This window comes from Typopeltis vanoorti, chromosome 17, assembly GCF_054136105.1.
Source record: "Typopeltis vanoorti isolate ZY-2024b chromosome 17, IOZ_Tvanoo_1.0, whole genome shotgun sequence".
Classification (NCBI taxonomy): Eukaryota; Metazoa; Arthropoda; class Arachnida; order Uropygi; family Thelyphonidae; genus Typopeltis; species Typopeltis vanoorti.
In genome coordinates, this window is record NC_143565.1 from 85,606,168 (window position 1) to 85,633,895 (window position 27,728).

The 27,728-nt window shown below is 36.4% G+C and overlaps 1 protein-coding gene across 2 annotated transcripts in view; it reads right to left on the reverse strand.

Moving 5' to 3' along the window:
* The window catches only part of LOC150097592 (uncharacterized), a 62,957-nt gene extending 47,799 nt beyond the window's left edge, over positions 1 to 15,158 (reverse strand). The window contains exons 1-2 of one of the 2 annotated variants that reach the window (XM_090407510.1): positions 15,105 to 15,158; positions 4,743 to 4,818 (exon numbers count right to left, since the gene is read on the reverse strand). In XM_090407510.1, coding sequence (XP_090263636.1) covers positions 4,743 to 4,818; positions 15,105 to 15,124 — 96 coding nt within the window. In that variant the 5' untranslated portion in view covers positions 15,125 to 15,158. Of the gene's footprint in view, positions 1 to 4,742; positions 4,819 to 15,046 lie in introns of both variants that reach the window. The other variant, XM_090407511.1, reaches the window with a different exon arrangement.
* Between the last annotated feature and the right edge of the window lie 12,570 nt (positions 15,159 to 27,728).

The window sequence follows — 27,728 nt, forward strand, 5'->3', positions numbered from 1 at the left end:
GGGTTCTAGGATTAAATCTGTATCTAGAGGCAAAGAATTGCTTGATATTAAAAGACTGAAATCGTTAACATTTTTGTCATTTATTGACTTAACAAATGATTCAAGTCTCAGTAATGCCTTATTATATATTGCTTCATTAAACTGAAAATGAGTAGAACATTCTTGGTATAAGATATCCTCTGAAAAATGATTTTTGTAAGTTGACCACAGTGATAGAGGGTCAGTTATGTTGCAGTGAACCAACATTACAGTGAACAAAGATGATGGAGAGTTGGAAATTACTGCATCACTGAGACATTCAGACCTATGAGAATCATCTTATATCAAATTCAAAGCCTTACATGCATCCTTGTATGTCGGATGTGTTACACCATTTACTGTTCTTAGGTCACTGAATGATTTTGGTCCTTTCACATGCATCAAGAGCATTCAGCATTACTGGGATATACACTATAAGCACGACCTAGAGCATCACTCTTTTTTCACACCAGAATAACCATCCACATTGGCACCCTGTATTTTTCATTGAAATTTGTTTTGATGCCAGGTGTAGTATGTATGTACCACATTATAGGTCAGTGTTTGGGCAAAATTATCTTCGATACATAGCTTAAAAATTCTATTAATGTTGTATCCCTTGGTGACTCCACTATGCTGAGTGCATTACTTTCTGTGAAGTATACTCTTTGACCATTTTCAAGATGAACTGTGAAATGAACTACGGTTGGCTGGTGCTCATGAATATCAAAAGATAAAATCTACCAAATGGCTTCAGAGGTACTGATGTATCGTCCGGTTTGGTACAGATCTACTTCACTACATTCATTTTGCAAACAAAACATAGCTTGATATACTTGCATACATATTTCATGGGTTTCACAGAACTGCAAATTTCAACATTTATGTGTGCATTAAGGGCTTGCAACAAAACCATATTATAAAGGCAATATATGGAGATTATAAATTTTAAAAGTTCCTTGGTTAAAAGTTGTTATGATACAAACAGTTCTCTGTCACTCAGCACTTATAATGGAATCAATTTCATGACTCCTGATTTTATCTTCAAGCCAAATCAAGATGTGAGCATGTGGCAATCTTCTTTTTTTGCCATTCCACTGAATACATATAGCACCTCACTCCAAAAATCCTGTGCTTTATGATGAGATTTATCAATTTTATCAGCTTCCCATGAAAAACTCTTGTAACGATGTTGTGCCTGTCATAAGTCTTATTACCAGGTAGCAAATTTTCTAAAATCTCTGGTCAATTACTGTTGCACGTGAAGGTAATGAAAAGGACAGTGCCACCATATGCTCTAACATAGAACATTGCATCTTGAGTCTTTTCATGGAAATAACGGGGGCTTGCCATGAAAGAGGAAGGCAATATTTGAATTTGGCCAATGTTTGAAGCATTTTCATCAGCGCAGAGATGTATACAATTTTCTACCTGAAGTTTAATTTGGTTTAAACCCATGTATGTGAGACGCACAGACTCAATTTTAGCATATATGTCAACCCAGTATTGACTGATGAGTTGACCATATCTGTGTAGAGGATTTAAATTTTCCATCCATACCATCATGCAATATGCATAAAAATTCATTGCTGAAACAGTTTTTTTACTTGTAGGTTCTCCACTTCCTGAATTCATGTGGTAAATCAATGCAATATTCATCCTCTCCTCTGCAAAATAAAAGTGAATATTGGAGTGCATCATAGGTTCTATGCATCTTGCATATCCATTTCAGTCTATCGTTGTGACCATGTAAGATAATGTCTCTGTGTTAAATTCTTGCCCAGCAATGACAGTCACTACTTCATTAGCTGTGGGCATATTAAATCTGCCTGCATGATATCCTGTCTGTAATTGGTTTGCACGTATGGCCAGTTGCACGTTGTTAGCACTCTCTATAATCCACTTAAAAGTTTGTACATATATGTTATGCTGATGTAAAATTCCTTGTAAATCAAATAAATTTCTGAGTTCAACCCTGTGATCAGTCTACAATGGAAAGCTACTTGTTCGTGTCAGTTCGAAACAAAATAAATTTGTAAAAAATTATGATTATTAGGCTCAACTAGCAACAAGCTTCCAACCAAATGGCACACTTGACCTTGCACCTTGAAAGTAGGCATGAACCCCCTTTCAATTATTTGTTTGGCACTAAATGATGTCATTTGAAATGCAGAACTGTAAGCTCGAATAGTTTCAATAAATTGATGAGACTGTGTATGTTGCATTGTAATGAGTGATGGTCCAGGAGGAACTGTGATTTCATTTAGTTTCACCTTTCCATTCAAACAACACATTATGGGAGATTCATGTCTGTATTTAAGTGCTTTACAGTGCTGAGATATTACAGTCAGAATACCAATCACAACTGTTGGATCAGTGGAATATCTTATATTACAATTGTAAGAGAAAGCAGACCATTCCTTTTTATTCCAAGAAACTTCAATAATTTCACTCTGTCCATTTAGGCTCATACGCCTTGCCACATATGAGACTAGATAGTGGCCAGATATTGTTAAACTGCAGTGTGGACCGTGGAAGGGAGGTAAAAAAATTAATCACTGCTCCATAATCTGGAGGCGTATATCAATGAAAATGCACATAAAGCATCATCTTTGGAACATCCTCTATCTATTGGTGAAGAAATCATCAAAATCGGTCAATTCGTTCTTGAGTTATAAGTGAACACCAAAAACAGACTTTGCTTTAATATATATATATATATATAAAATCTAGAATATCTTTATCTTATGTTTTAATTGTTATTTTATCATCTACAGTACTCTTTCCTACATTTTGGAGCTTTTTCAATAACCTACAGAATATTTTACCACCTTCCTCATATTTATCTTCTATGTTTTCTTACCAGTCTTCTCCTGACTTTAGTTTAGCTAGTTTTACACAGTGCTTCACTTTCTTACATTTGTCTCTGTATTCTCTAAGAGCACAAGTTGACTTACTTGCCATTCAATATGCTTTCTTTTTTTCTTCACAGCCTCTTCAACTTCCTGAGTCTACCATGGAGTTCTGATTTTTCTATTCTTGCAGACAACCCCATCACGTGTCTCTCTAGCTGAATTAATCAATGTTTTCTTCAGAGTTTACCAATGAATCTCCAAAGTACAATCCCCTGTATATACTCTTGCATCCTGAACCAGTGTGAAAACATCTCTATCAACAATAACCATAATCAATGAGACTTTATGATTTCTTGCATCTTTTCTCGCACATGAATTTGCATGTATCTTTATATTGAAACATGGTGTTAGTGATAACTAGTCCATGTCCTGAATAGAAATCCAGCAGGTACTTACCATTATTCTTAGCTTGCTCTTTTCTCCAAATTTTCCCAAAACTAGTAATAATTTCCTACTCTGTTGTTTAGATCTCCAACAAGGACCAACTTTTTGTTGTTGTGTCCTTTCCTTCTCCAGTGCCTTGAAAATTCTTCCACTTCTTCCTTAGTAGAACCTTCTGTGGAGACCATTAAGTCTCAATGTCCAGTTCCCCATTCTGATATTTGCCCACATTACTCTACTTGATATTGCCTGCCATTCAAGAAGATATCCTCATTTAGTGAATATTATAGCCACTCCATTTTTCCCATGACTGTTATCGACTGAATATAACATCTTGTATTTGTTCTTAGAAAGATCTCACCTGTTTTTGTCTTCTTTGTTTTGGTAACACCTATTATGCTGATCTTGTTTATCTAGTTGTTCCATTGCTTTTCCATTGATACTCCTTATGTGCATCGTGCTAATCTTGAACTCTGCTGATATTTGTTCCAGTAGCTGATTTTTTGCTGTTTGCCCAGGTACAACCTGGGCAAACAACAAAAAGCTTCCCTGATGAAAACGAGAGAGCAATGTTTAACTGGGTGACGCCCCAGCTGGCATGAAATTCTGTCATGTTATACCATCATTTTGCCTTATGGTTTAAGACAATCAAAATACAATTTGATGAAGATGAGGATTGGACATTAGGTCAGAAGCCCTGGTAATTTCTCTGCATTCTTTAAAAGATGATGTGGAGGTCTTCCCCCCCAGTTATTCAGCTTTGACCCTTAGATTTGATAACCAAATCTGCACATAATAGTCCAGGAGTGGTTTCTTGGGAATAAAGTGCAAGAGAGAATCTGAAGCAAATGACAAAATGGTGACAGGTTTGTAGAGCTTCTATGGAGGCAATGCATGATGGATAGGTAGAAAAGAGAAAATATAAGTAACATATCAGTTATTAAATGTATTTTATAGGAGATATAAAAGAAATTTTTCAATTCATGGCACAAAGGGAAGAGAACAAAAGGTGATCTCTGGAAACCAAGTAAGAGTGTGATTAGCTTAGATGGAAAAGAGGGTATATGATAGAAAAATGCAAGTTTACTACAGGTGTTTTAAAGAATAGGTGCAGAAATTTACAATAAATGACAAGGAAGACCTCTGAATGTTGTGTTTTGTGCATGGTGTGTGTGGACCACATTTTTTCTTTTTTTTTTTTTTTTTGCTTAGAGAATAGTGAATAAGTGGAATGGATTGCCAGAGGACGTTGTAAAAACATGAATGAACGAGTTTAAGGGAGGGCATAATAGGTATTATGTAAATAATAAATAATCTCAAAAGACGTCTCACCAATGATTTCATTAAAGCCAGTTAAGTACAGTTCCTGAATACCATATATGAAAGAATGAAATGATATATATTTATGTATCATTTCTACATAAATACCTGCTGTATCAATTTCCAGCGATCATCTTTGGAGATAGACATTCTTGTTAGTGGGTTTGCAGTATCTCTAATTAATCTGAAATGGAGAGAAAGAGAAAATATTTTATGACTAAAGAACATGCAGAAATAACAAGAAAATTTAATTAGTAATTCAAATTTTAAACTTGCACCTACTAGTTTCACACACACCTACAAAGAATTGGGGGCTTCATTAGAGCTTAATAAACATCAAAATTATCTATTTATATATGTTTTTCCAAATGCTGAAAGGCTGTTACAAGAAAAATAATAAATGCATTACGTGTCTGCAGTTAATGACTGAAGGTGATCGCTGGCGAAGATGAAGTCTTATGATGTTAAAAAATTTAATAAGTGATTTCCATATATTGCTTAATATAAGTTCTTGGTTTTCATTCAGTGATTCACATGAATGGATAACTATAACCAATTCCTTTAGAAGTCTGGAATAAAAATGTTTCTTCTAAATAAGGTATAGTTGAAATATTCCAATCAACAGCATGGTTTAGTAACAGAAGTATGGTTGGTCAGCTAGATCTTTCTTTTATGTTTAACATCTGCAACGTTTATTTTTCTTGCATATTTTGATGTTTATTAAGCACTGGTGAAGCACCACCAATTCTTTGCAGATATGCAAAACTAGAGGAGTGTAAGTTTCAAATTTTAACAACTAATTAAATTTCCTTGTATTACTGAAGAGAAAGAGTTATAATTTTTTTTATGAGACAAATTAATAGAAAAAATATTTTGAATTTAGCGTAATTAAGGAATGTACATTGCAGACAGCTGGAACAGTACATAAAGTAGGATAACATCCATTCCAATTATTAAAAAAAAAATAAAAATTATATAGTAGAAGCTAAACTAGATGATTCTTATGTTTTTGAAAGTTATAAGTAATTTTATTTATTGAAGTTTATTATCATTGTCTTATCATGGGAGGTTTCACATATACATACACAAACACACAAGCTCATTAAATTGTGACTTAAACTCATTGTTTCTGTACTTACCACTTTCAGGCCATGAAATTCCAAAAAAAAATAGAATGAGTTCCATGCATTTGGCTCATTAACCATTCTAAAAATTAAAAAAAATAAAAAATTAAAAAAAATAAAAATAAATAAAAACCTTCTCCTCACACACCCTTTTTATAAAACTTCCAGGGAGTGCCTCTTGTTCTATCCCTGTTTGTCATTTTATGAAATATTTCTTCTACATTAACCTGGTAAAATTCAATTTCCAACTGATATGTTTCAATGATATCACCTCTCTTCCTATCTACACCCTCTATCCAAAAAGAAACCAAACTTTTGATAGAAAATAAAATACCAATTATAATTATTCAAATTATTTATTTCAATCAATATATTCTCCATCAGCTTCGATACAGGGTTTGGCATGGTCAATTAATTCATTAAATGAGTTTTTCATATTGGTTTTTGGGATACTGTTGAGGGTCGTGGTTACTGCTGCTCGAACGTTTTCAATAGTGTCATATTGCTTTCCTTTCATCGGCAAATGAAGTCGGGGGAAGAGAAAGAAGTCACAGGGTACTAAATCAGGTGAACACGGTGAGTGATCCAACACACAAACTTGGTTTTTACTCAAAAACTGTCTCACAAAGTTCAAACGATGAGATGGTGCATTATCATGCAAAAGTGACCAGCTGCCTGCATCACGATATTCATGCCGTACGCGACGAATTCTCGCTATCGATCGCTTCAAAACTTCGAGATAAAACTCTCCATTGATTGTTTGGACAGGTGGAACGAATTCGTTTTGGATAATGCCCTTGGAATCGTGGAAACAAATCAGCATTGTCTTTACTTTTGACTTCTCCGAGTGACTTTTTATCGGATGCCTCTCTTCTGGTGGTCACTCAGCACTCTAGTGCTTTGTTTCAGGCTCATACTCAAAACACCACGTTTCATCACCAGTAACAATCATTTCAAAGAAGTTTGAGTCCTTATGAGTGGTTTTAATGAGGTCCTTGCAGTGTTCAATTTGATACATTTTTGGTCGTCGGTCAACTTGTGGGGAACAAATCGCGAATTCAATTTACGAAGGCCTAAACTCTCGGTCAAAATGTTGTGCACAGTTGATTTTGGAATCCCCAATTCATCTTCAATCAATCCTACAGATGATTTCGCATTTTCTTTGAAGAAATTACGCACTTTTTGGATGTCAACTTTGCTCAGTCCAATTTTTGGATGGCCCAGCTTTTTGTCATCCTCAAACATCTCAATACTACTTTGAAATCACTTAAACCACTTGTAAACTTGAGTACGGGATAAGCATTCATCATCGTATGCTTTTTGAAGCATTTGATGCGTTTCGGTAAAACATTTACCAAGTTTAACACAAAAGTCAATCGCAGCTCTCTGCGATTGACTTTTGTGTTAAAAAGTCTTCTCTGTTTGAAACTCATTTTCTGACCGTTCGTCAAAACATACTGTCACTCTTGGTACTATAACTCGGCTTCTAATGAAACAAATGTCAAACAGTTGACACAACACTAATGAAGGTTGCCGCTTACGACAACAAAAGATACAACAGGTGGTGCCGCTAGTTTCTTCTATTATCGAAAAGTTTGGTTTCTTTTTGGACAGAGGGTGTACAGAATGTGCAACTGATGGTCTTTCAATTTATACTCATACCCAACATTCCAGCAGTATGACATCCCCTTAATTACTATTCTCTGGATTCTTTCAAAACTATCTTCATCTCCTTGTAAACTAGGTGACTAAATTGGTGCACAGTAATTCATATTGTTTGAACAAGGTCTTAAACAGTGGAACTACACCGGTGTCCAAAATCTAAGGGCAAACACTATTTCTGAAGTTTACAACTGCAAATTCATCTGAATTTGAAGTTGTAATCTTCAGAAATAAATGAGGTTGGGGCAATTTGTATAATTGACAATTTCAAGATAAAAGCAGGTACAGATTCAAATTTTCAAATCGCATGTAAAGGGGGTCACATGGTAACATTCAACAGGATAAAAGGCAAAAGGCTGTGCTAAGCAAATTGTGTTTGAAGGAAGCTCTTTTCATGAAGGAATAAAGTTGCAAACTTGAATGTCTTGTAATGTCTCAAAGACATCATCTAGATGATTTCACACAGGAAAGACTTATTGGAAAGCTTGAAGAAGGTTTGCAGAATTACTTACATTGCCAGAGAGTTTGGAATCTCACATAGCATTGTATCCAAGTTCTGCACAGAATTTCAAACTAATAGAATATGTTCCCGATGTTTGCTAAGAGATTGCCCATGCTCTAACATGGGGAAGAAGACAGATTTTTGGTTATAACAACAAAACGTAATTCACACCACAGCAAGTCAGCTCCTTTCAAACACAGGTATGCAGATATCTCGACAAACTGTGGCAAGATGTCTGCAACAAGCAGGCCTATATTCCTGAAGGACGTAATCTGCATCCCTTTATCCACAGCTTATCGTATAGCATGTTTTCAGTGGTGTTGTATCTATAAAAATTGGGCAAGATACCAATGGGCTAATATACTCTTTACAGGTGAGAGTTGTTTTAGTCTTTCCTCCAATTCTAAATGACAACTGATCTGACATGAAAGTGGTACTGCTTACCAATGTGAGAATGTTCTTGAAAGAGATGGATGCAGCACTGCTGGGGTCACGGTGTGGAGAGGCATTATGCTTAATGGACACACTGAGCTACAAGTGCTGGAAAAAGGGACTATGACTGATGAATGATATTACGACAAAGTTCAACAGGATACAGCAATGCTGGGGTCGTGGTGTGGAGAGGTATTATGTTTAATGGACACACTGAGCTACAAGTGCTGGAAAAGTTCTTCAACATCATATTCGATTGTTCCATGGTGCTATAGGTGAAGAATTCGTTTTTATGGATGGCAGTGGAGATACTTCTGGGGACTGAAGGTGTTAATCGAATCAAGTGGCCAGCACACTCCCCAGATCTTAATCCACAGAACACATTTAGGACACAGTAGGAGATGCACTGCTGCTTGAAATTCCCCTCCAGAAAACAAATAAGGCCTTGTTCTTGCTCTGAAGGAGGAGGAGGAGTGGGCCAGTTTGCCTCAAGAATCCTTGAATCTGGGTGGTGACCAAATCTGGGCACAGTAGTCGAGATGAGGTCTTGTCAAGGCTCGGTACAGAGGTACAATAACTTGCTTGTCTCTGCTCGTCAAGGTATTTTTCAACAACCAAGTGAGTTGATGAGCTGATTTAGCTACTTCTGCAATGTACCTCCTAAACTTCATCTCCCTATCCACCAACACTCCCAAGTCCCTGGCCTCATCAATCTCCTGGAGTACAGTTCCACCAATGTGGTAAACTGCTGCTAATCTTTTCACCCCAAAATGCATAACCTTACATTTTGTCACATTAAATTGACATCCATTCTCCTTAGCCCAGAACTCCAATCTATCCAATATGATTGAGACTTTTAAACTGTTGAGAGGTGGTTACAGGGTTGACACTGTGGAATTCTTTCGCTTGGTTGAACAGCGGGAAGGAGTCATGACAAGGGGCCATCCCTGGAAGTTACGAAAGGAAACTGTGAGAAAGAGGGTGAGGAGTGGTTTCTTTGCATGGAGTGTGGTTGAACCATGGAATGCATTGCCTGCTGGAGTGGTGAGAGCGAGAACGATCAATGCATTTAAGTAGTGGTATGATAGACTTTGTGTTTCCTACGAGGGACCTCCCTCAATGAGTCTTGATAGACTTGTTTCATAGAAAAGACTTCCCACGATGAGTCTTTTGACTCCATGGAGGCCTGAATAATGAGCAAAGAGGGCTGTGATACTGGGTGGAAATTTGTCTTGTAAAATAAGAACTGTGTCACTAACTGAGACATTTATTAAAAGGGCAAATACATCAAACTGACTAATAAATCATTTTGAGTGTAATATTCTTAATTTTGTTTATAAAGTGTTGTTTTTTTTATATAGAAAGGAAAATGCTCAAGCAACTCCTTGAGTATTAACACTGTCTTGGCTATGGCAAAGAAAGCATCGCTTTCAATTATTGGCCAAAGCTGTACATTCTTTTTTTGTGCATATTGGAAGAACCATAATATCTGAGGGATCAAGTATAGTGTGGAAGTAGTTTTTCAACTGTGTCTGACAGTCAAGAAGTGATTGACTTAAGTAATTCTGGGGAATTTTCTTTTTAATCTGCTTAGTTGGGTTATATCTGACAAGTTTTTGATAGGTGTTGTTATCTGAGACTGACTGATTCATTTTTTGTAGGTAAGTTGTTTGGTTTAAAATTACAGTATCATTACCTTTACTGGCTTGACCTTTATCAGCAAATATACTATGAAATTCTTCACAATACTGCATCGAAAAATAAAAATAAGTTAAATTGCAATAAAGTTAGTTATTCTGTACATTAAAGTTCAGAAAAAATAACCAGAATACTACAGAAATACAGTCTTAATGCCACCCTTAAACCTCCTGCAAAAGTAAAGACCTTATTCAACTCCTCCAAGAGTCTCCTTCCTCCCCTGGCACACAGTGGAGTGTACCATATTCAATGTACCTGTAACTTGCCTTATACAGGTGAAACTGGCATGATTTTTCCAGAAAAAGAAACAAAAACAACTCATTAAATTTAATAGCCATGATAAATCTGGTCTTGCAATCATGCCCTGGATACTCTACATAACAGAAATGACTGAAGTACTATTCCTTACATTACTCCAAACCCTGGTATGAATGCTATTTAAAGATGCCATGAAATTCTAATCCAATGCTCTAATCTCAACAATAATGATGGCCTAAAAATCTCTAAAATATGAATGGAACTTATATGAGCCACAGGTCTGAAGAAACCTGTTAAGATTTGTTAAGATCCCAGATCTCTTATTTTAAACACTTATAGGTTACCACTATTGCTGTATCATTAAAGGTTAATAGGAATTTGATCTCTGGCCACGTAAAAGAGAATGCAGTTTTAATGTAATGTTTTTTTTCACCTTTTTTCACTAGAGGTCAGGCTATATTGTAATGGTTGGCCAAATTAGTGATACTTAGGTTTGAATTGTAATTTAACTGGTTTCTCTGTATACATCCAGATGATGGAACTTAACATGAAGGTCAAAATGTTGGAAAATTCAAGTTATTACTCTTAACATGGCAGCAAAGTTCATAATTTTATCACAGTAAATGGAAGAGTTATTCCTTATCACTGTCTCCAACTTTGTTATTAGCTTTCCTCAACTCGCCCCAATAGGGACGGGGGAGAAAAGGAAGGAAACTCCATATGAATAAATAAATAAAAATAGTATCATTAATAAAAGTGCCTACATAGTGTAAAGGATAGAATGACTGGACCTTTCAGTGGAAAAGACCCAATTCAATTATCAGCATGAATAGAGGAATCTTTAGATGGACCTGTTTCAAATGAATATGAGTTAGCCAATCTCATATCGGGATAGTAGGGTTTTTCTCCCAGAACTACTCAAGTTTTTCATTCTATATGAAGTCGACATTCTATCAGCCAGAGAACACACACACAATGTACAGACAAAAAATACTATTAGTAGGCATCATTAGATTACATTTTAGGTAGACAGAGAATTAAGTAACATTGACTTTGAGTTGAGTGGAGTAGAGTACTCACCTGCAATAAGTCCTCAGACTCCTTGGAGGTGTCATGCTGTCATGTGGAATTGTTCCAATTTTTCTCATCCATCCCTTAGGACTGTCTGAACCCTCCCAATGCAGGATTTTAAGTATGTATTTTTGACTGTAGATCCATTTGTGTGTGTGTGTTCATGAGTCAGTTTGCCTGTTCTGAGGGATGAAAAACCCGAGTTTGTTTCTGGGTGAAAAAACCTTCTACCTCAGTATGAAACCGGCTAACTCACCTTTAGTCGAAAGAGACCAGATAAAGGTTCCTCACATCATGGACGGGAATCAAACCCGGGTCTTTCTGACCAAAGGACTTTGTCTGTACCAACTGAGCTAAAGAGGTGTCATATAACAATGTTGAATATATGCTGAACAGAATAAATGCTGAACAGTGAAATCCAAAGAACAGAATAGACAGTCATCATCTATCCAAATAATAAACTATCCATCTATTATCTAGTAAATTATACTTGACAAGAAATATATTTATTCTTGTTCATTCTTTCACCCAAGTGGTAATGGACCAGATGGCACACCCAAACCTTACACTTGGGTAAAGGCACAAACAAGAATATAATTTCTTGTTAAGTATAACTGACTTTGTAACTAAGTAACAAAACAAAACAAAGAAAACTTTCTACATCTATTATCTGTCCATCAACCTACTCTTCACTATTGTTATTAACATCAGACCTCCACTGTATCAGACTCATCATGGAAGCTACACACTGTCACACATAAAGCTCATCAAACCAAGCCTTAAACACATTCAATGTGTCTGCATTTACAACACACTCAGACAATGCATTCCACTTGTCTCACCAACCACTCTCCATGTCAAGAACTTTCTCACTCCATTGCTCACACTCCCCTCATGCAGTTTCCAGGGGCAGTCTCTTGTTCTACCTCCCTCTCCCATTCTATGAAAAATTTCTTCCATGTTAACCCATTAACAACTCCCTCACCAACTTAAATGTCACAATCGTATCTTGCCTCTCCTCCTCCTATGAAGCTTTGCAAATTACAATTCCTTAATCTTCATACTCCACATTCCAAAGATCTACCTTTGTGACTCCTCTGGACCCTTTCTAACATATCACCGTGAAAACTAGGTGACTAAATCTGTGCACAATAATCCATATGAGTCCTGATCAAGGCCTTATACAATGGAATCATAACCATTATTTAAATTAAGGGGATATTAAATCCCACGTTGTTTTAAAACCGAAAAAGAAACTCAAAGATTGGAATCAGAGAGTTTCATGCCGAATATAGTATAATAAACTATAAAAGTATCGGCAATTACTAGCGTGAGCTAATGCAAGTAGTCCTAGTACGTAGTACAAACTCGGGCAACTCACAGCAAGGGTGGTAAAGTTCTGATCGCTATTCTTGGTATTTTCCATAATGTAAAAACACATTTCCTAGGAAATGTATGCTGTTATTACATTATGGTGGGAGGTCACTACCCAGACCGGTTTCAGCCTTTATTGAGGCTTCATCAATGAGTAGCAAGACCAAATTAATACCAAAAGGTATTAATATAATGTAATAACAGCATACTTTTCCTAGGAGATGTGTTTTTACATTATGGAAAATACCAAGAATAGCAATCAGAACTTTACCACCCTTGCTGCGAGTTGCCCGAGTTTGTACTACGTACTAGGACTACTTGCATTAGCTCATGCTAGTAATTGCCAATACTTTTATAGTTTGTTATACTATATTCGGCATGAAACTCTCTGATTCCAATCTTCGAGTTTCTTTTTCAGTTTTAAAACAATGTGGGATTTAATATCTCCTTAATTTAAATAATGTTTATATCACCAAAATGAAGCCTATTGGCTCTTTATATTGAAGTAAAAAGGAATCATAACCTCTATTTCTGCACACCAAGATCCCCCCCACATCACTGACACTGCAATGTCACCCCTGAATTTCAGGCTCTTGTCCACTACCACTCTCAGATCTTTCATCTCCTCTACTTCCTTTTACACCAAGTGTATACTTTGCATCCCATCAATGCTTACCAAATGTCAAACCTTTACACTTTGCAACATTTAACTGACAGTTCCACTTATCTGCCCATTCATATCCAAGTCCTCCGGAATAAATTGAATCCACACTGTTCTCTCCAGTTTTGCATAATCTGCAAAGTTATATATCACCAATTACACCCATCCTAATATCATTAATATACAAGTTGAACAACAAAAGCCCGATACAGACTCTGTGGCACACCACTAATCACTTTCCTCTTTTGAGATACTGCAGCCTCATATACAATGTTCTAATATCTAAGAAATGCTTGTCTTATAAGGGATGTAGCATGTCTTATAAGGGATGTAGAACTGACAAAAGCTTTTATGGGGATCCAAAAATATTTATGTTGTGTTGGGGGGAGGGAGTGATATCAAAGTCATGACAGTAATGATAATTTATCATGGCTAGTTAATAATGTTTAGTCTTTATGTCTTCCTCAAGGCTCATTATTATATTATCATAGTATAGTTTTATCTTTCCCCTTCACAAGATATGCGATACATTTTGTGGCCTACATCTTTACACAGCTCACTATATATTAAGAACAGATATAGTAGAGGTTTAATCTATGTGAGAAATTTTTTTTAAGAAATGAAACGATAAATTAATCCTTATAATTTTTTATTCATTAATGTTGACATAGTAACAGATAGGTGGTTTACTAATTTGTTGACCAGCTGTTTAGTTTGACATATGTTTGAATTTGATTATGCATAAAGAACATTATTTACTTCTCATTGAGCTGGACAAAGGTTTCTATAAAACATGCATAATTAGTTTTAAAAAATTACAAGGCATAAAATTAGTTTTGTATTTTTAACAAGGGGATATTATTATTGTTACTGCATCCTCCATGGAGTCGGCAGACTCCTTGTATTAACAACACATTCTAGTAATGCGTTCCATTCACTGACAATTCTCCATGTAAAAAATCTACTCCTCACACCCTTCTTCACCACATTCATACATAACTTCCAGGGATGACCTCTTGTTTTTCTCTCTCACCTTCTACTCTTTTTATAATCTCAACTGAGGAGAAAAACCCTACTGTCCACATCCAAGATTAGCTAACTTGGCTATGGCTGAGGAAAAGCTCCTAACATCTCCGACAGGAATCGAACCTAGGACACTCCTTCCCCGGGCATATGGTTTTGAAGCGCACAGCCACTAGGGGGGATGCACTTTTTTTTTCTAAATTAAAATTGGAAATAGAAAAAAAAATACAGAATCATTTTATGCTTTCTAGTTGTTCCCCCCCCCCGGAATGCCTATTATATCCCGTAAACAAATATTAGTTTCATGTTTTTTTATTTTATGTCCACTTAATTTTTAATTCTGCATGTTTTATAGAAACTCCATCTCCTAGTCAACACAGTAGTAAATAATGTATTGCTTTCGCACAGTACAAAAAGTGCTAAATAATTATATTTTCAAAAATAAATTTTAAAAAAATGCCTCAAGCAGCATACTGTGTATATATACGCACACACATTAATTTCTGATTACTACAAATATATGTATAATTCTTTCACAATGTATGTAAATGTTAATGGTAATAAACCACTCTCTCTAGGAGAACTAATGTAATAATAATAATACGACCTTTACACCGAAATGAACTTGATTCAAGCTCGCAAAATTTGTATCTGAAATCACTCACTCACTTAACATCCCACCCATCAGAATGGTATCCGGGAAACGAATCGCCGGCAGCTCAACGTATGTACCTACTACTGAAGAGATCGCAGAGTCGAAGAATGAGTCAAAGTTCTCCATGACAATTCCCTATATTCAATTGAATTATCCCTATATTTTATTATGTTTTATTTTTGACTAGATAAATAAATAAATACAGTAATAATCAGGAAAATGTCCGTGGATCGTAAGGAGAGGAGCGTATGAAAAAATATTACAGAACAGAAAAGTATTTTAAAACAAATGGCCTGCCAGATGTATTTTCGTTTTAAGTTTTGCTGGGGACAGGGGCACTTCATGTTTTCTACTTTGAAACACAAGGGTACTAAAATCAAATACGTCATCTCAGGACGCGCCGGCCATATGTGTAATATGTGCGACATACACAGGCGCCAGGATAGTAAAGGCGCCAAAGAGGAGGAAATACTTTTTAAAAAAACGTTTTTTATAAAGTGATTTTTTTATTGGAGGGGGAGGGATAGGGGAGCCAACTAAAGTTTTGCACACAGGCGCTGGACACTACTGGCGCGCCCATGCGTCATCTCAAAGTATGACTAGAACAAGCCAACAAAAAGTGAACATTCATGCATTCTATTTCTACTCTAAAATAACATCTGTACTATAAGAACAGCATAAAGTAGTTTGATAATGTTCATATTTTAGGCATTAGTGAGACCTACTATCAGATGGAGACATGCTAACTGGTATCGAGTGTGAGGAGTATAATATTTTTAGGAAGGATTGCCAGGATAGGAGAGGAGGGTATGTGTCGTTAATCGTGCTAGATGATTCAATCCAGATAGAGATGAGAACTATGACTGCAGTACTAGTAACAGTTATTCATGTACCAGTGAGTGTGAACCCAACTGGTGTGAGGTGCAGTCTAACAAGATCAAATACATAGTGTGATGTTGTTACAGGCCTAGTGGATCGATTGATAGTGGCGAAGAAATGCATTACCTAATAAAGATGATGGGTAAGGAACGAGAAATCGTAATGCTGGACTTTAGTTATCTGAACAATGATCGGGTAGCAGAGAAAAATCATGAAATGAATGAAGATAAATTTACTGAGCTGTTGCGATACAACTTCCTAAAGCAGCATGTGAGAGAAGGAATATAAGATCAAAGAGTGTGAGATCTGATTATAGTGTTAGAAGGGAATTTAGTTAAAGATACAACTACTGTCTCTGCTCAGTGACAGAGAATCATGTAGTACTCACTTGGAAAGTGGCTACGTTTATGAATATTCCATTCAGAAAAGGTTACATGCCCAACTACAGAGCAGGATGACCACCAAAGAGAGTACTGGGACCATCGCCATGGTATCAGATATTGGATGGGAACGATATTCACTAATGGCCAGTTCCAGTTCCAGGCCATCATTTTCTTGGTCTTTCAAATCTTCTGTTTCTGTATATTTTATATCCCTATAGTGAATACGAATTTTCTTGAATTTACGGGACAAAAAACCCAAGTTTCTGGGAAAACCCTCTTGTCCATGTTCCTCTAGTCAGCGACTAGATTTGAACTTAGGTCTATCTCCAGGAGGTTGAAAGTTCATTTTGCACTTGGTTAGACTATAATAAATTTAGTTTAATCTTTTATCCAAGTGTGAGCAAACAAAGTTTGCACCTGAAAATATCTTCAGGACTGAGGAAAGGTAGTGCAACACCAGGCAACTCGGAGCAAAGGTGAACCAACTATTATCACTCCTATCTCAGTATCTCCCATAATGCAAAACACATCTCCTTGCGGATATGTATAATGTTATGCATTAAATAAAGGGCCACTATCCAGACCTGTTTCGACCTTTATTGAGGTTTCGTCAGTGAGAACCAGGCCCAGGCCCTTCAGGAGGTTTAGCACTGAGCAGCGCAAACACCACTTCCACTCAGCTATATTCTTATTATTAGTATTATTATTAGTAGTAGTAGTATTATACGAGCACCTCCATGGAGTCCAAAGACTCATTCCATGACATCAAGTCTATCCACACAAGTTATTACCTCTCCTTGAACCCATTAACAGAAAAAGTACTCAATACTGACTCTGGCAACACGTTCCACTCATTCACCACTCTCCAAACAGAAAAGAACCCATTAACAGAAAAAGTACATATCCATACTTGAAGTAGAAAAAGCTATCAAAGGCTTGAAATGTGGAAAGGCATCAGGAGTAGATATTCGACCAGAAATGCTGAAGTATGGTAGTATAAGAGTCTTACAGTGGCTGCACTGCATAGTTCAGAAAGCCTGGGCAGAGGGACGAATTCCCGATGATTGGAGTAGAGCTCTCATAGTACCCATATATAAAAAGGGAAATAAAACTGCATGTGAGAATTACAGAGTTATTTCCCTACTGAGTGTTCCTAGCAAGATCTATGCAAGTATACTTGAGAAACGGTTGAGAAAAATTGTGGAAGAAAAGCTTGGTGAAGAACAAGCTGGATTCAGGCCAAATAGAGGCTGTCAGGATCAGATCTTCACTTTACGACAAATCTTTATTCGAGAAAGCATGGGAATATAACAAAGATCTGTATTTAAGTTTTGTCGATCTGGAAAAGGCATATGACAAGGTCCCAAGAGAGAAGCTATTCAATACGCTGCAGTCATATGGTGTCAATGGGACATTATATCAAGCAATACTTAGTCTTTATTTGAGTTGAAAGTCAGCAGTTAGAATTGAAGGAAGTACAGGAAGATGGTTTAATGTTAAATGTGGTGTGAGACAAGGAGTTACATTATCCCCTCTGTTATTCATTATCTATATGGATCACATTATGAAGGAAAGTGGTATTAAACATGATATCAAAATTGGAGATGTTAATGTCAACTCTTTGCTTTATGCAGACGATGTTATACTTCTAAATAAATCCGCTACAAGTCTGCAAGATTCTCTGACTAAATTGAATAGCTCTTGTAATAGATATGGTATGAAGTTGAGCAATAAAAAGACAAAGACAATGAAAATAGGCAGAATCATTGAAAATGTCAACTGTGTTGTGAATGGAGAACCTGTGGAACAAGTAAAACATTTCAGCTACTTAGGCACGATTTTTACTGAAGATGGTAAATTAAATATAGAAATAGACAACAGAATCAGCAAAGCTGGTATGGTGAGAAGTCAATTGAATAAATTCATATGGAATAAGAGAGAAATTAGTCGGAACACTAAGTTAGCTGTATACAAGACAGTGTTCAAACCAGTTTTAACTTATGGATTTGAGAGCTGGGTCAGAAGTAAAACACTTGACCAAAGACTAGAGACTTCAGATATGAGAGTCCTGAGAAAGATTATAGGCGTGAACAGATGGCATCAATGGCAGTATCATATTAAAAACGAGGATATTAGGAAAGAACTTGACATTGTCAGCATCCAAGAATGCATTAGCAGAGCTAATCTCAGGTGATATGGTCACTTAAACAGAATGGGCGAGGAAAGATTAGCAAAACAAGTGTTCTCTGCCAGGCTGGCAGGAAAACGACCGAGAGGAAGACCAAGATATAGGTGGATTGATACAGTACAAAGTGCTTTAGACGATAGAAATATAAGATCTGATAATATTGGAGTGTTGACAAGTAACAGACTGATATGGAGGAAAATTGTAGATAGGAAATTAATAATGATGTAATTTTTTTCATGTAGTACTATCATATCCTGTACACCCCTTGAGGGTACATGCAGGAATTTGATGATGATAACGATGATGTAGTAGTAGTAGTATTATACGAGCACCTCCATGGAGTCCAAAGACTCATTCCATGACATCCAGTCTATCCACACAAGTTATTACCTCTCCTTGAACCCATTAACAGAAAAAGTACTCAATACTGACTCTGGCAACACGTTCCACTCATTCACCACTCTCCAAACAAAAAAATCTAACTCTCACACTCCTACTAACCACACCTTTATTCAACTTTAAGGAACGACCTCTTGTTCTGCTTTTCCCTCCAGCCAAGTTCAGAAACATTTCCCCTGCATATATCCTATAAAACCCTTTAAGCAACTTAAATGTTTCTCTATCATATCTCCCCTTTTCCTCCTATACACCTATCAACTTATACAATCCACACACTTTGAAACTACCCCCATAGGGAACATTCAAAAGGCTACTCACTATATTGGTCACTCACCTCTGAATTCTCTCCACCGCTTCCTCATCACCAAGAAACTCACGGGACAGACTTGAACACAATAATTTATATGGGCGTATAAAGGCCTTATAAAGGGGAATGATAACTTCCTTATCTCTACTTGCTAATGTGTTCATTACAACTGCCGGTGCCAGGTATATTGCGCCCTAGGCAATGTTTACAAGTGAGCCTCTTATTTCACAAGTTAGATATTTTTTTAAAATGAAATTTTAAATAAAAAAAATAAAAATCATTTTGGCATTCTTTATTAATAATGTACAAAGTCCGAGCCTGTGTAGCTCAGTGGATGTGGCGTTTGCATACCACGGCGCTTCGCCGCACGAAGGAAGACTTGGTTTCGGTTCTAGTCGGCGACTAGAGGATATTGTTCCTAAGTCTTTTTTCGACCGGTTCCCGAGTTAGTCGAAAAAGTCGGGCCCGGGTTTTTCTCACTTCCGGGAGGAAAAACCCGCTTGCCCATGTGTAAAACCCGTTAACCGGAAACTCGGGTTTTTCGTCCTGTGAACTCAAGAAAATCGACCGTAGAACCCACATTATTTCAGACATTAAATATATTGTGTTAGGGTTAGGGACCACGAGATGGCGGCACATTTGAGCAGTCTCTCTTCACTGTGTACCGTTTAATTAGTGATAGCCTTGGGCCATCTATCTCTGATTGGTACCAGTGGAGATTAAACTGCCCACTCAGTCTCCAAAAGTTAGATAGGGCTAAATGGCCTCTCCTACTCCCCGTATACTGGAATAAAAAGGCGTTAGCTGATTTTTTTTACAAAGTAATATACAATATGTATAATATATGAAAATTAAATTATAATTTTTCTTGACCTCAATTTTGCAAAATTTCTCTACCATTTCCTTTAAATCTAGTGTACAAGCTAGCTCGTGTTCACTTGAAATTGTTGCCAAATCTGTTAACCTGTTTTGCGACATTGTTGAGCTCAAGTATGTTTTAACAAGTTTTAACTTTGAGAAACTACGTTCTCCACTTGCTACTGAAACTGGAAGTGACAGGAGAATTCTTAGTGGAACAAAAACGTTGGGTATGCAGTCGAGAAGCTTTTGCTTTACTGTAAAGAATAGTACTTCTTGTGGTGGCATGGATTTTGCAAGTCGATACCTAAAATCATATATCACTATTTAATTTTAATATTTTAATAAAGTATGAATAAAGCATAGCTTGAAGTATTGCGCCCTAGGCGGTTACCTAGTTTACCTAAATGGTAACGCCGGCCCTGTTCATCACTAGCTCAGTAATCTTCTCGACTACCTTAGCAATATGTCCTCTAAACTGTCTACCACCTCATTTCTAAATCTCTAGCTTTATCCTGGAGTTCAGTGCCATCAATGTGATAAACGACTTGTAATCAACCTATCTCAAAGTGCATAACTTTACATTTCTTAACATTAAACTGACACCCATTAACTTTAACCCATACTGACAGCCTATTTAAATCGTCCTGCAAGCTCTCCACATAGCCTTGATTAACTAATACTCTACCTAAATTCCCATCATCAGCAAAAAACTGAATATTTCCTTTCTGGTCATTCCTATATCATTTATGTACAAATTAAACAGTAATGGTCCCAGCACTGAAGCTTCGGGCACACCACTAGTCGCCTGTTTTAGGCTCGATTCTTCCCCTCCACATACCACCTTTTGATATCTGTCCAGCAGCCACCCTCTTATCCACTTAACCAGTGTTATAGCCATCACTAATTGTTCTAGTTTGTGTAACAGAATTTCATTCTGTTACACAAAAGGCATTCTGTCAAATGCCTTTGCCAAATCATTGTTTAGCCATTTCCTTTATGCAACTCAGCTGTTACTCTATTATAAAAAGTTAGTAAACTACTAAGGCATGACCGACCCTTCACAAAGCCATAGTGACCCTGATACAGTATCAATGTTTTTATCTACACATTCTTGTATTCTCCTTTTGAGCAATTTTTCTAGTACTTCACCACACCAGATATACTGATTGATTTATTGTTTGCTACTATAGTCTTAGATCCTCCCTTATGCATAAGAATTATTTTGTCTTTGATTAATTTAGAGGGTTTATTTGGATGTGGATCAGTTACAATATATCCTTTTCTAGTTCAGATCTCTCTCTCCCTCTCTCTCTCACAAACACACACACACACACACTTTTTCCTAATTTCTCATTTTGCAATTACGAGGGTGGTCTGAAAGGTTCTCTGCCTAACAATGAAAAAACAAATTTGTAATTTCAAAATTATTTTTATTTTTCAACATAATCTAACTTTAAAGCTAAGATATTTATTCCAGCGATGCTCCAGTGCCATTATCCCGTCCCTGTAGTGGTTCTCAGTAAGATCTGCAAAATACCCAACTACAGCTGCAATCACTTCTTGATTCGAAGAAAAACGCTCACCAGCGAGGAAAGGTTTTAGTTTTGGGAAGAGAAAGAAGTCAGAGGGAGCCAAATTTGTTGAATACGGTAGATGTTCCAACAATTCATAGTGCAGATCCCTAAATTTTCTTATTGCCAAAATACTTTTGTGGCAGATGCATTGTCCTGATGAAAGATGATTTTTTTTCTTCTGAAAACAGTGTCTTTTGTCACGAATTTTTCTTCTAGTCTGGTTAAAAGATAGGAATAATATTCCCCGGTTACTGTTTTACCCTTTTCAAGATAATTAAAAAACAAAATGCCTTTAGCATCCCAAAACACCGATGCCATGACCTTTCCTGCTGATGGAACCAACTTTGTCTCCTTTGGTGCTGAAAACTGGCTTCTGTCCAATGTTTTCACTGCTGTTTGGATTCTGGTGTGTGACGGTGAATCCAAGTCTCATTTACAGTAACAAATCGACGCATAAAATCAGTTTTGTCCTTGTTAAAAAGCTTCAAGCACTATTCAGAGATTTTCAAGCGAGTGCGTTTTTGATCCACTGTGAGCAAGATCGGCAACCATCTTGTGCAAAGCTTTTTCATTTGCAATTCTTCATGCAAAATATATCCTACACATTATTTTGAAACGTCTATATTCTCAGCTATTTCACGCAATTTGACTCGCCGGTCGTCCAATATCATATCGTGCACTTGATCGATGATTTCAGTATTGCTACAATTTTTGGACGTCCTTCACGTGGATCATCTTCAAGGCTGGTACGGTCACGTTTAAACTCAGCGGCCCATTTGTTAATTATCGAAAATGATGGAGAAGAGCGCCCATGAACTTGGAATGTATTTCTTTTGCCGTTAAACCTTCTTTTACAAAGAATTTTTTAACTGCACGATACTTAATTTTATCCATTTCAAGGGATACGAACAACACGTTTGCTTCAGACAGCTGTATAAAACAAACTACTTTATAGAATGACTTGAACATTCTCACCGATTCTTATGACAGATGTACCAACTAAGATAAAAAAACATCTTGTCGATAGTGTTGCCATCTATGGAAGAGGCCGAGAACCTTTTAAACTACCCTCATATACGGTTTGTTTTGTGCTCTGTTTTTGCTTCATTGTCTTGGAATTCAGCGATTTCTGGTAACTTGTTTCTGTTTTTTTTGTTTGTTTTTATTATCTTTCATATTCATCCCCCCCCCCGTTTCGAGTCCTCTTTTTCTATTTCATATGCTTATTATTCCTATGCTTTCTGTTTCTGCTTTTGTGAGGATTTGCTTCCGATTTTCCCATTCCATTTTGGTTTAAATCGAATGTTTCCAGTTGTAGAAGATGATCGGTGTCAACAAGGAAATTTTTGAGCAATTATTATTATTATTATTATTATCATCATAATCATTATACGAGGACCTCTACGGAGTCCAGACTCTTCGCAGAACATCCAGTCTATCCACACACTAGTAATTCAAATCCTCTCTACTGTTACATCTAGGATTATCTCGACTTAATGGAATTTTGATAATATAGTCTATAACTGACTTGAATTCTATGACTGTCTACGCATATTTATGTATTTCTTTATGTTTATAAAAGGAGTTCATTATTCTCATATTATTATAAATGATAATATCTTACAGTTTGTGTCCATTTAATTACATATATCTTCATCAATTCTCCAGATGTTCGTTCTGTATTTCCTGTTTCCTATGCTGGCATTTAAATACCCTTTTAAAAGTAAATAATCTGTTTTATCTATGACTTACTTTAGTTCTTTGTAAAAGGTATTTATTTATAAATGAATTTAAAGAAAGACATCCGTTAACGCTTGTTATTCCCCTATAGCAACTAGTTGAATTCAGTTTAGTGCAATCTTTCTTCTGGAGACTGCATAGGAAGTTTATTCTCCAACGGTACTTGATCAGAAATAGCTGGCCCAAGACAATCACTAATAATACACGGCACTGGTGAAAAGAGGCAGCTAACAAATGCCTCCATCTCGTTGTCACTAATCCTAACACCATGTTTTATTGTTTGAATATACCGTGGTTCTACGGTTGATTTTGTAGAGTTCACGGGACGAAAAACCGGAATTTGCGAGAGAAAAAACACGCTTCCCGTGGCAAAGACGACTTTCTCGGGAATTATTTGAAAATAGACATTGACTGATCTAGAAAAATCTAGTCATCTACAAATTGAACTTTTCTATCTTTAAGAGGACTAACGCTATGGACGGGACACGCCGCTTTCACAGAGCTACACAGGCGCTTATGAAATATGTTAAAATTTTATTATTTATAACATGTTATTTGGGAGTATTTTGATGTCTTCTTCTGGTGGAGATGCCCCGATTATTGTTATATGACCTTTTACTGTTTTTAGTATTTCTGTTCGTCTTTCAATCAATTTACAATTTAAAAATTGTTATTCATAGATTTATGTATCATTATCATTATCTGCTTTTGCTCTTTCTTCTTTTTTTTTACTCTGCTATAGATTTTTATATAGTTACTAGAGGTATCTGGCGGCTACGGCGCTCAACCCCCCGAGTTTTGGGCTCATAAGCCGGTTCTCCTTCAATTCTGATGACTCGAGACATGAAATAACAATGTGACAACAATATGTTCGTTTCATGAAGGCAAACACACTGTTGGGCGTTTCAAAACAATGAAGAGACAAAAAACGTGACATAAAAACGTTTCAAATTTCGGCTTATCTTTATATATATATATATATATATATATATATAGAAAGAGAGAGAGAGAGAGAGAATAGATTTGTTTCTTTGGTTCCTTTTTGCTTTTGCTTTCTTTCTATTGTTATCCATACCTTTACATTGGCTTGGTTTAGTTGTTCACCAAGTTTCTCTTCTTTGTATGTGCTGTTCCTTACATTCCAAGTGGCGATTTTCAGTATATGTTCCTTCTATCGGTTTCCTTTACCTTTTCCTGAATGATGGTCTTTTCACACATAGCCCTTCCGAATTTTCTTTGGCTGAGACGTTAAGGTAAATTAAATTTCCTCAGTACAGGTTATTAGCCTTTCGCTGGGAAAGTTCAGTGGTAGGGCTGTTACCTAATGCCTATGGACGCTCAGTTCTAACAGTATTTGCCCTGTTAGTATGTTAGGATTATACAGCTCATACCTGTCACCAGTGCGTCGTTTGTACTTTTATAATACGGTGGACCACGAGCAGGTGAGGTTGGCATTTGAGTAGGATTGCGCTTCACCACCATTTCACACCCCTAAAAAAATACTTAAATGATGCAATATCAAAATGTATCCCTAGAGTTCAAAGAATAAATAATTAAGAGTAAAATGGATGTTTAATCTAATTAAGCAAGATATTCGTAAGAAAAAAGACTATGTGGAAGTAGTACCGTGAACGTAAAGATATTGTCAGTTATGAAAATTATAAGCATTTGGCTAGAAAAGTTACAACTGCTGTACATAAAGCTATCTGAGTGTGAATACAAACTTGGTCTGCAAACTAAACACAACCCCAAAAAATTATATCAGTATGCTGCAAGTAAACGAAAGAATGAATACGAAAGAATAACCTTACTGAATGCTAATGGTATGTGGGTGACTGCACAGAAGACATTGTTAAATTAATGAGTGGCCATTTTGCTAAAGGCTATCAACTTATTGTATGCAATATTGCCATCAATGCCACCATTTTACTGTATGATGAATGAAAATGAATTACACCATAAGATGAATTGAAGATATATGAAAAGGCGTTACGAGAGTAGTTGTACAAACTTAATAAAGATTCTGAAATAGGAATTGATGGGATATTAGCATGGATGGTAAGTTAGACGTTTTTTCACTTGGTTATACTGTAAATTAATACCAAGAAATTATATACTTGGTTTAATCCTTTATCCAAGTTTAAGCAAACAAGGTTTGCGCCTGAAGTATTTTCAGGACTAGAGCAACTCGTTTAAGGGAGCTAAGACTTCACATCACTTGCCTTGGAGTCCCATAATGCAAAACACATCTCCTTGCAGACATGTATAATGCTATGTATTATGGGAAGGGTCACTACCCACATCGGTTTCGACCTTTATTGAGGTCTCTTGATTGGGAACCAGACCCAGAGGTGATACCAAGGTTGAAGTAATGAAGTCATATTTTGACATCCGAGTTGACAAAAGGTGTCACACCTTATTATTAAATTATAAGGTGTGTGCAAACGTTGTTTGCTTACACTTGGATAAAGGATTAAACCAAATATATAATTTCGTGGTATCTTCAATTTACATTATAACCAATGAAGAAACTTCTAATATCTTTTTCTAATGCAGAGAGATTATGAGGTGTCACGTCTTAAAATTTAATAATAAGGTGTGACATCCTTTGACAACTCATATATGAAAAAAATATGACTTCTGCATTTCATCAACCTTGGTATCACCTCTAGTTTTGGCTCCCACGGAAGAGACCTAAATAAAGGTTGAAAAACCAGTCTGGGTAGTGATCCTTTCCATAATGCATGTCCGAAAAGAGATGTGCTTTGTATTATGGGATACCAAGGAAAGTGATGTGAAGTCTTAGCTTCCTAAGAGGTGCCCTAGTCCTGAAAAAAAAATACTTCCGGCGCAAACTTTGTTTACTTACGCTTGGATGAAGGATTAAACCAAGTATATAATTTCTTGGTATATTGAATTTATAGTATAACCAAGTGAAAAAACTTCTAACATCATTCTCTTATACAGAGCAATTTAATAACAATGATGGTAAGTGTTCAGCTGTAATGCCTATTCCTTTGACCAAGCTATGTAATTTCAGCTCAGAACAGGGAGGGTTTCATATGATTGGAATGAATATATGGTGATCCCATTGCACATGGGTGGTGCAAAGACTGATGTATCCAGCAATCTCCCTATTGCTATCTCAGTAAGTATGCAGCGGTGGAGAAGATTTTGGAAATATTGGCTACGGCTCGCACACAGAAATGGGTTGACAGAGAAACTATACTTTACAATGAATGAAAAGGTTTTCTATGATTTTTGTCATAGCAACCCTAGAATTGTTCTAGAACTTGCTGAGGTTAGGAAGTTTCTTGAGTTAGTAATCCTAGAATAGGCCTGTAAACTCAAGAAATTTGACAGTAGAAACTTCATTATTTCAGACAATATAGAGATAGTGTTTGGATTAGCGACCATGAGATAAAGGTACTTGTCAGTGTCTCTTCACTGGACGGTTTATCATTAGTGATAGTTTTAGGCCAGCTGTCCCTGATTGGCTACCGATGGAGGCTGAACGTCTCCCTCATTCTCCAAAAGTTAGGGTTAAAACGTCCTCGCTTGCTTCCTATAAGGGTTGAAAGGCTTTAGTGGATTTATTTTATTTATAGCTGCAGTCGCTTTATTATAGGCAATAACACGAGTGCCAGGTTTAAGGCCACAAGCCGGCATAAGCTGTTCGCTGTACTCTCTCCTGAAAAGTCTTGGTTTGATTCACTATCATCAAAGGCTGTAGGACGGAAACTGGTTACTTACTGTCTTCAAATAAATAGTTACGGATAAAGGCGTTCTGCCTACTTCCTTTGGGTATTAAAAACCTTCACTGGATTTATTTTTTATTATTTATTTGTTTATTTTTATTTTGCTATCTCTCGTGCGAGAAGTTGATTGAAAATAATAGGATGCTTTTATTAAATTCTCTCTTTCAGTAGTATAAACTTCATTACTTAAAGTAGAGCTAAAATAATATCAAATTTATATATATATATATATATATTAGGATGACCAAGTAATTTTATAAACTTGGTTATTTTAACTCCTAATCCCAAGTATGCAAACAATTAAGTTTGCGTATTTAAGTATATACGCAAACTTAAGCATACGACCGGTTTCAACCTTTTTTGAGGTCTCCTCAGTGAGTAGATACTCACTGAGGAGACCTCAAAAAAGGTTGAAACTGGTCTGGGTAGTGACCCCACCCATAATGCATTGCAGTATACATCTTCTAGTGAGATGTGCTTTACATTATGGGAAAATACTAAGAATAGTGATCAGATCTTTACCCACCTTTACAATGAGTTGCCCT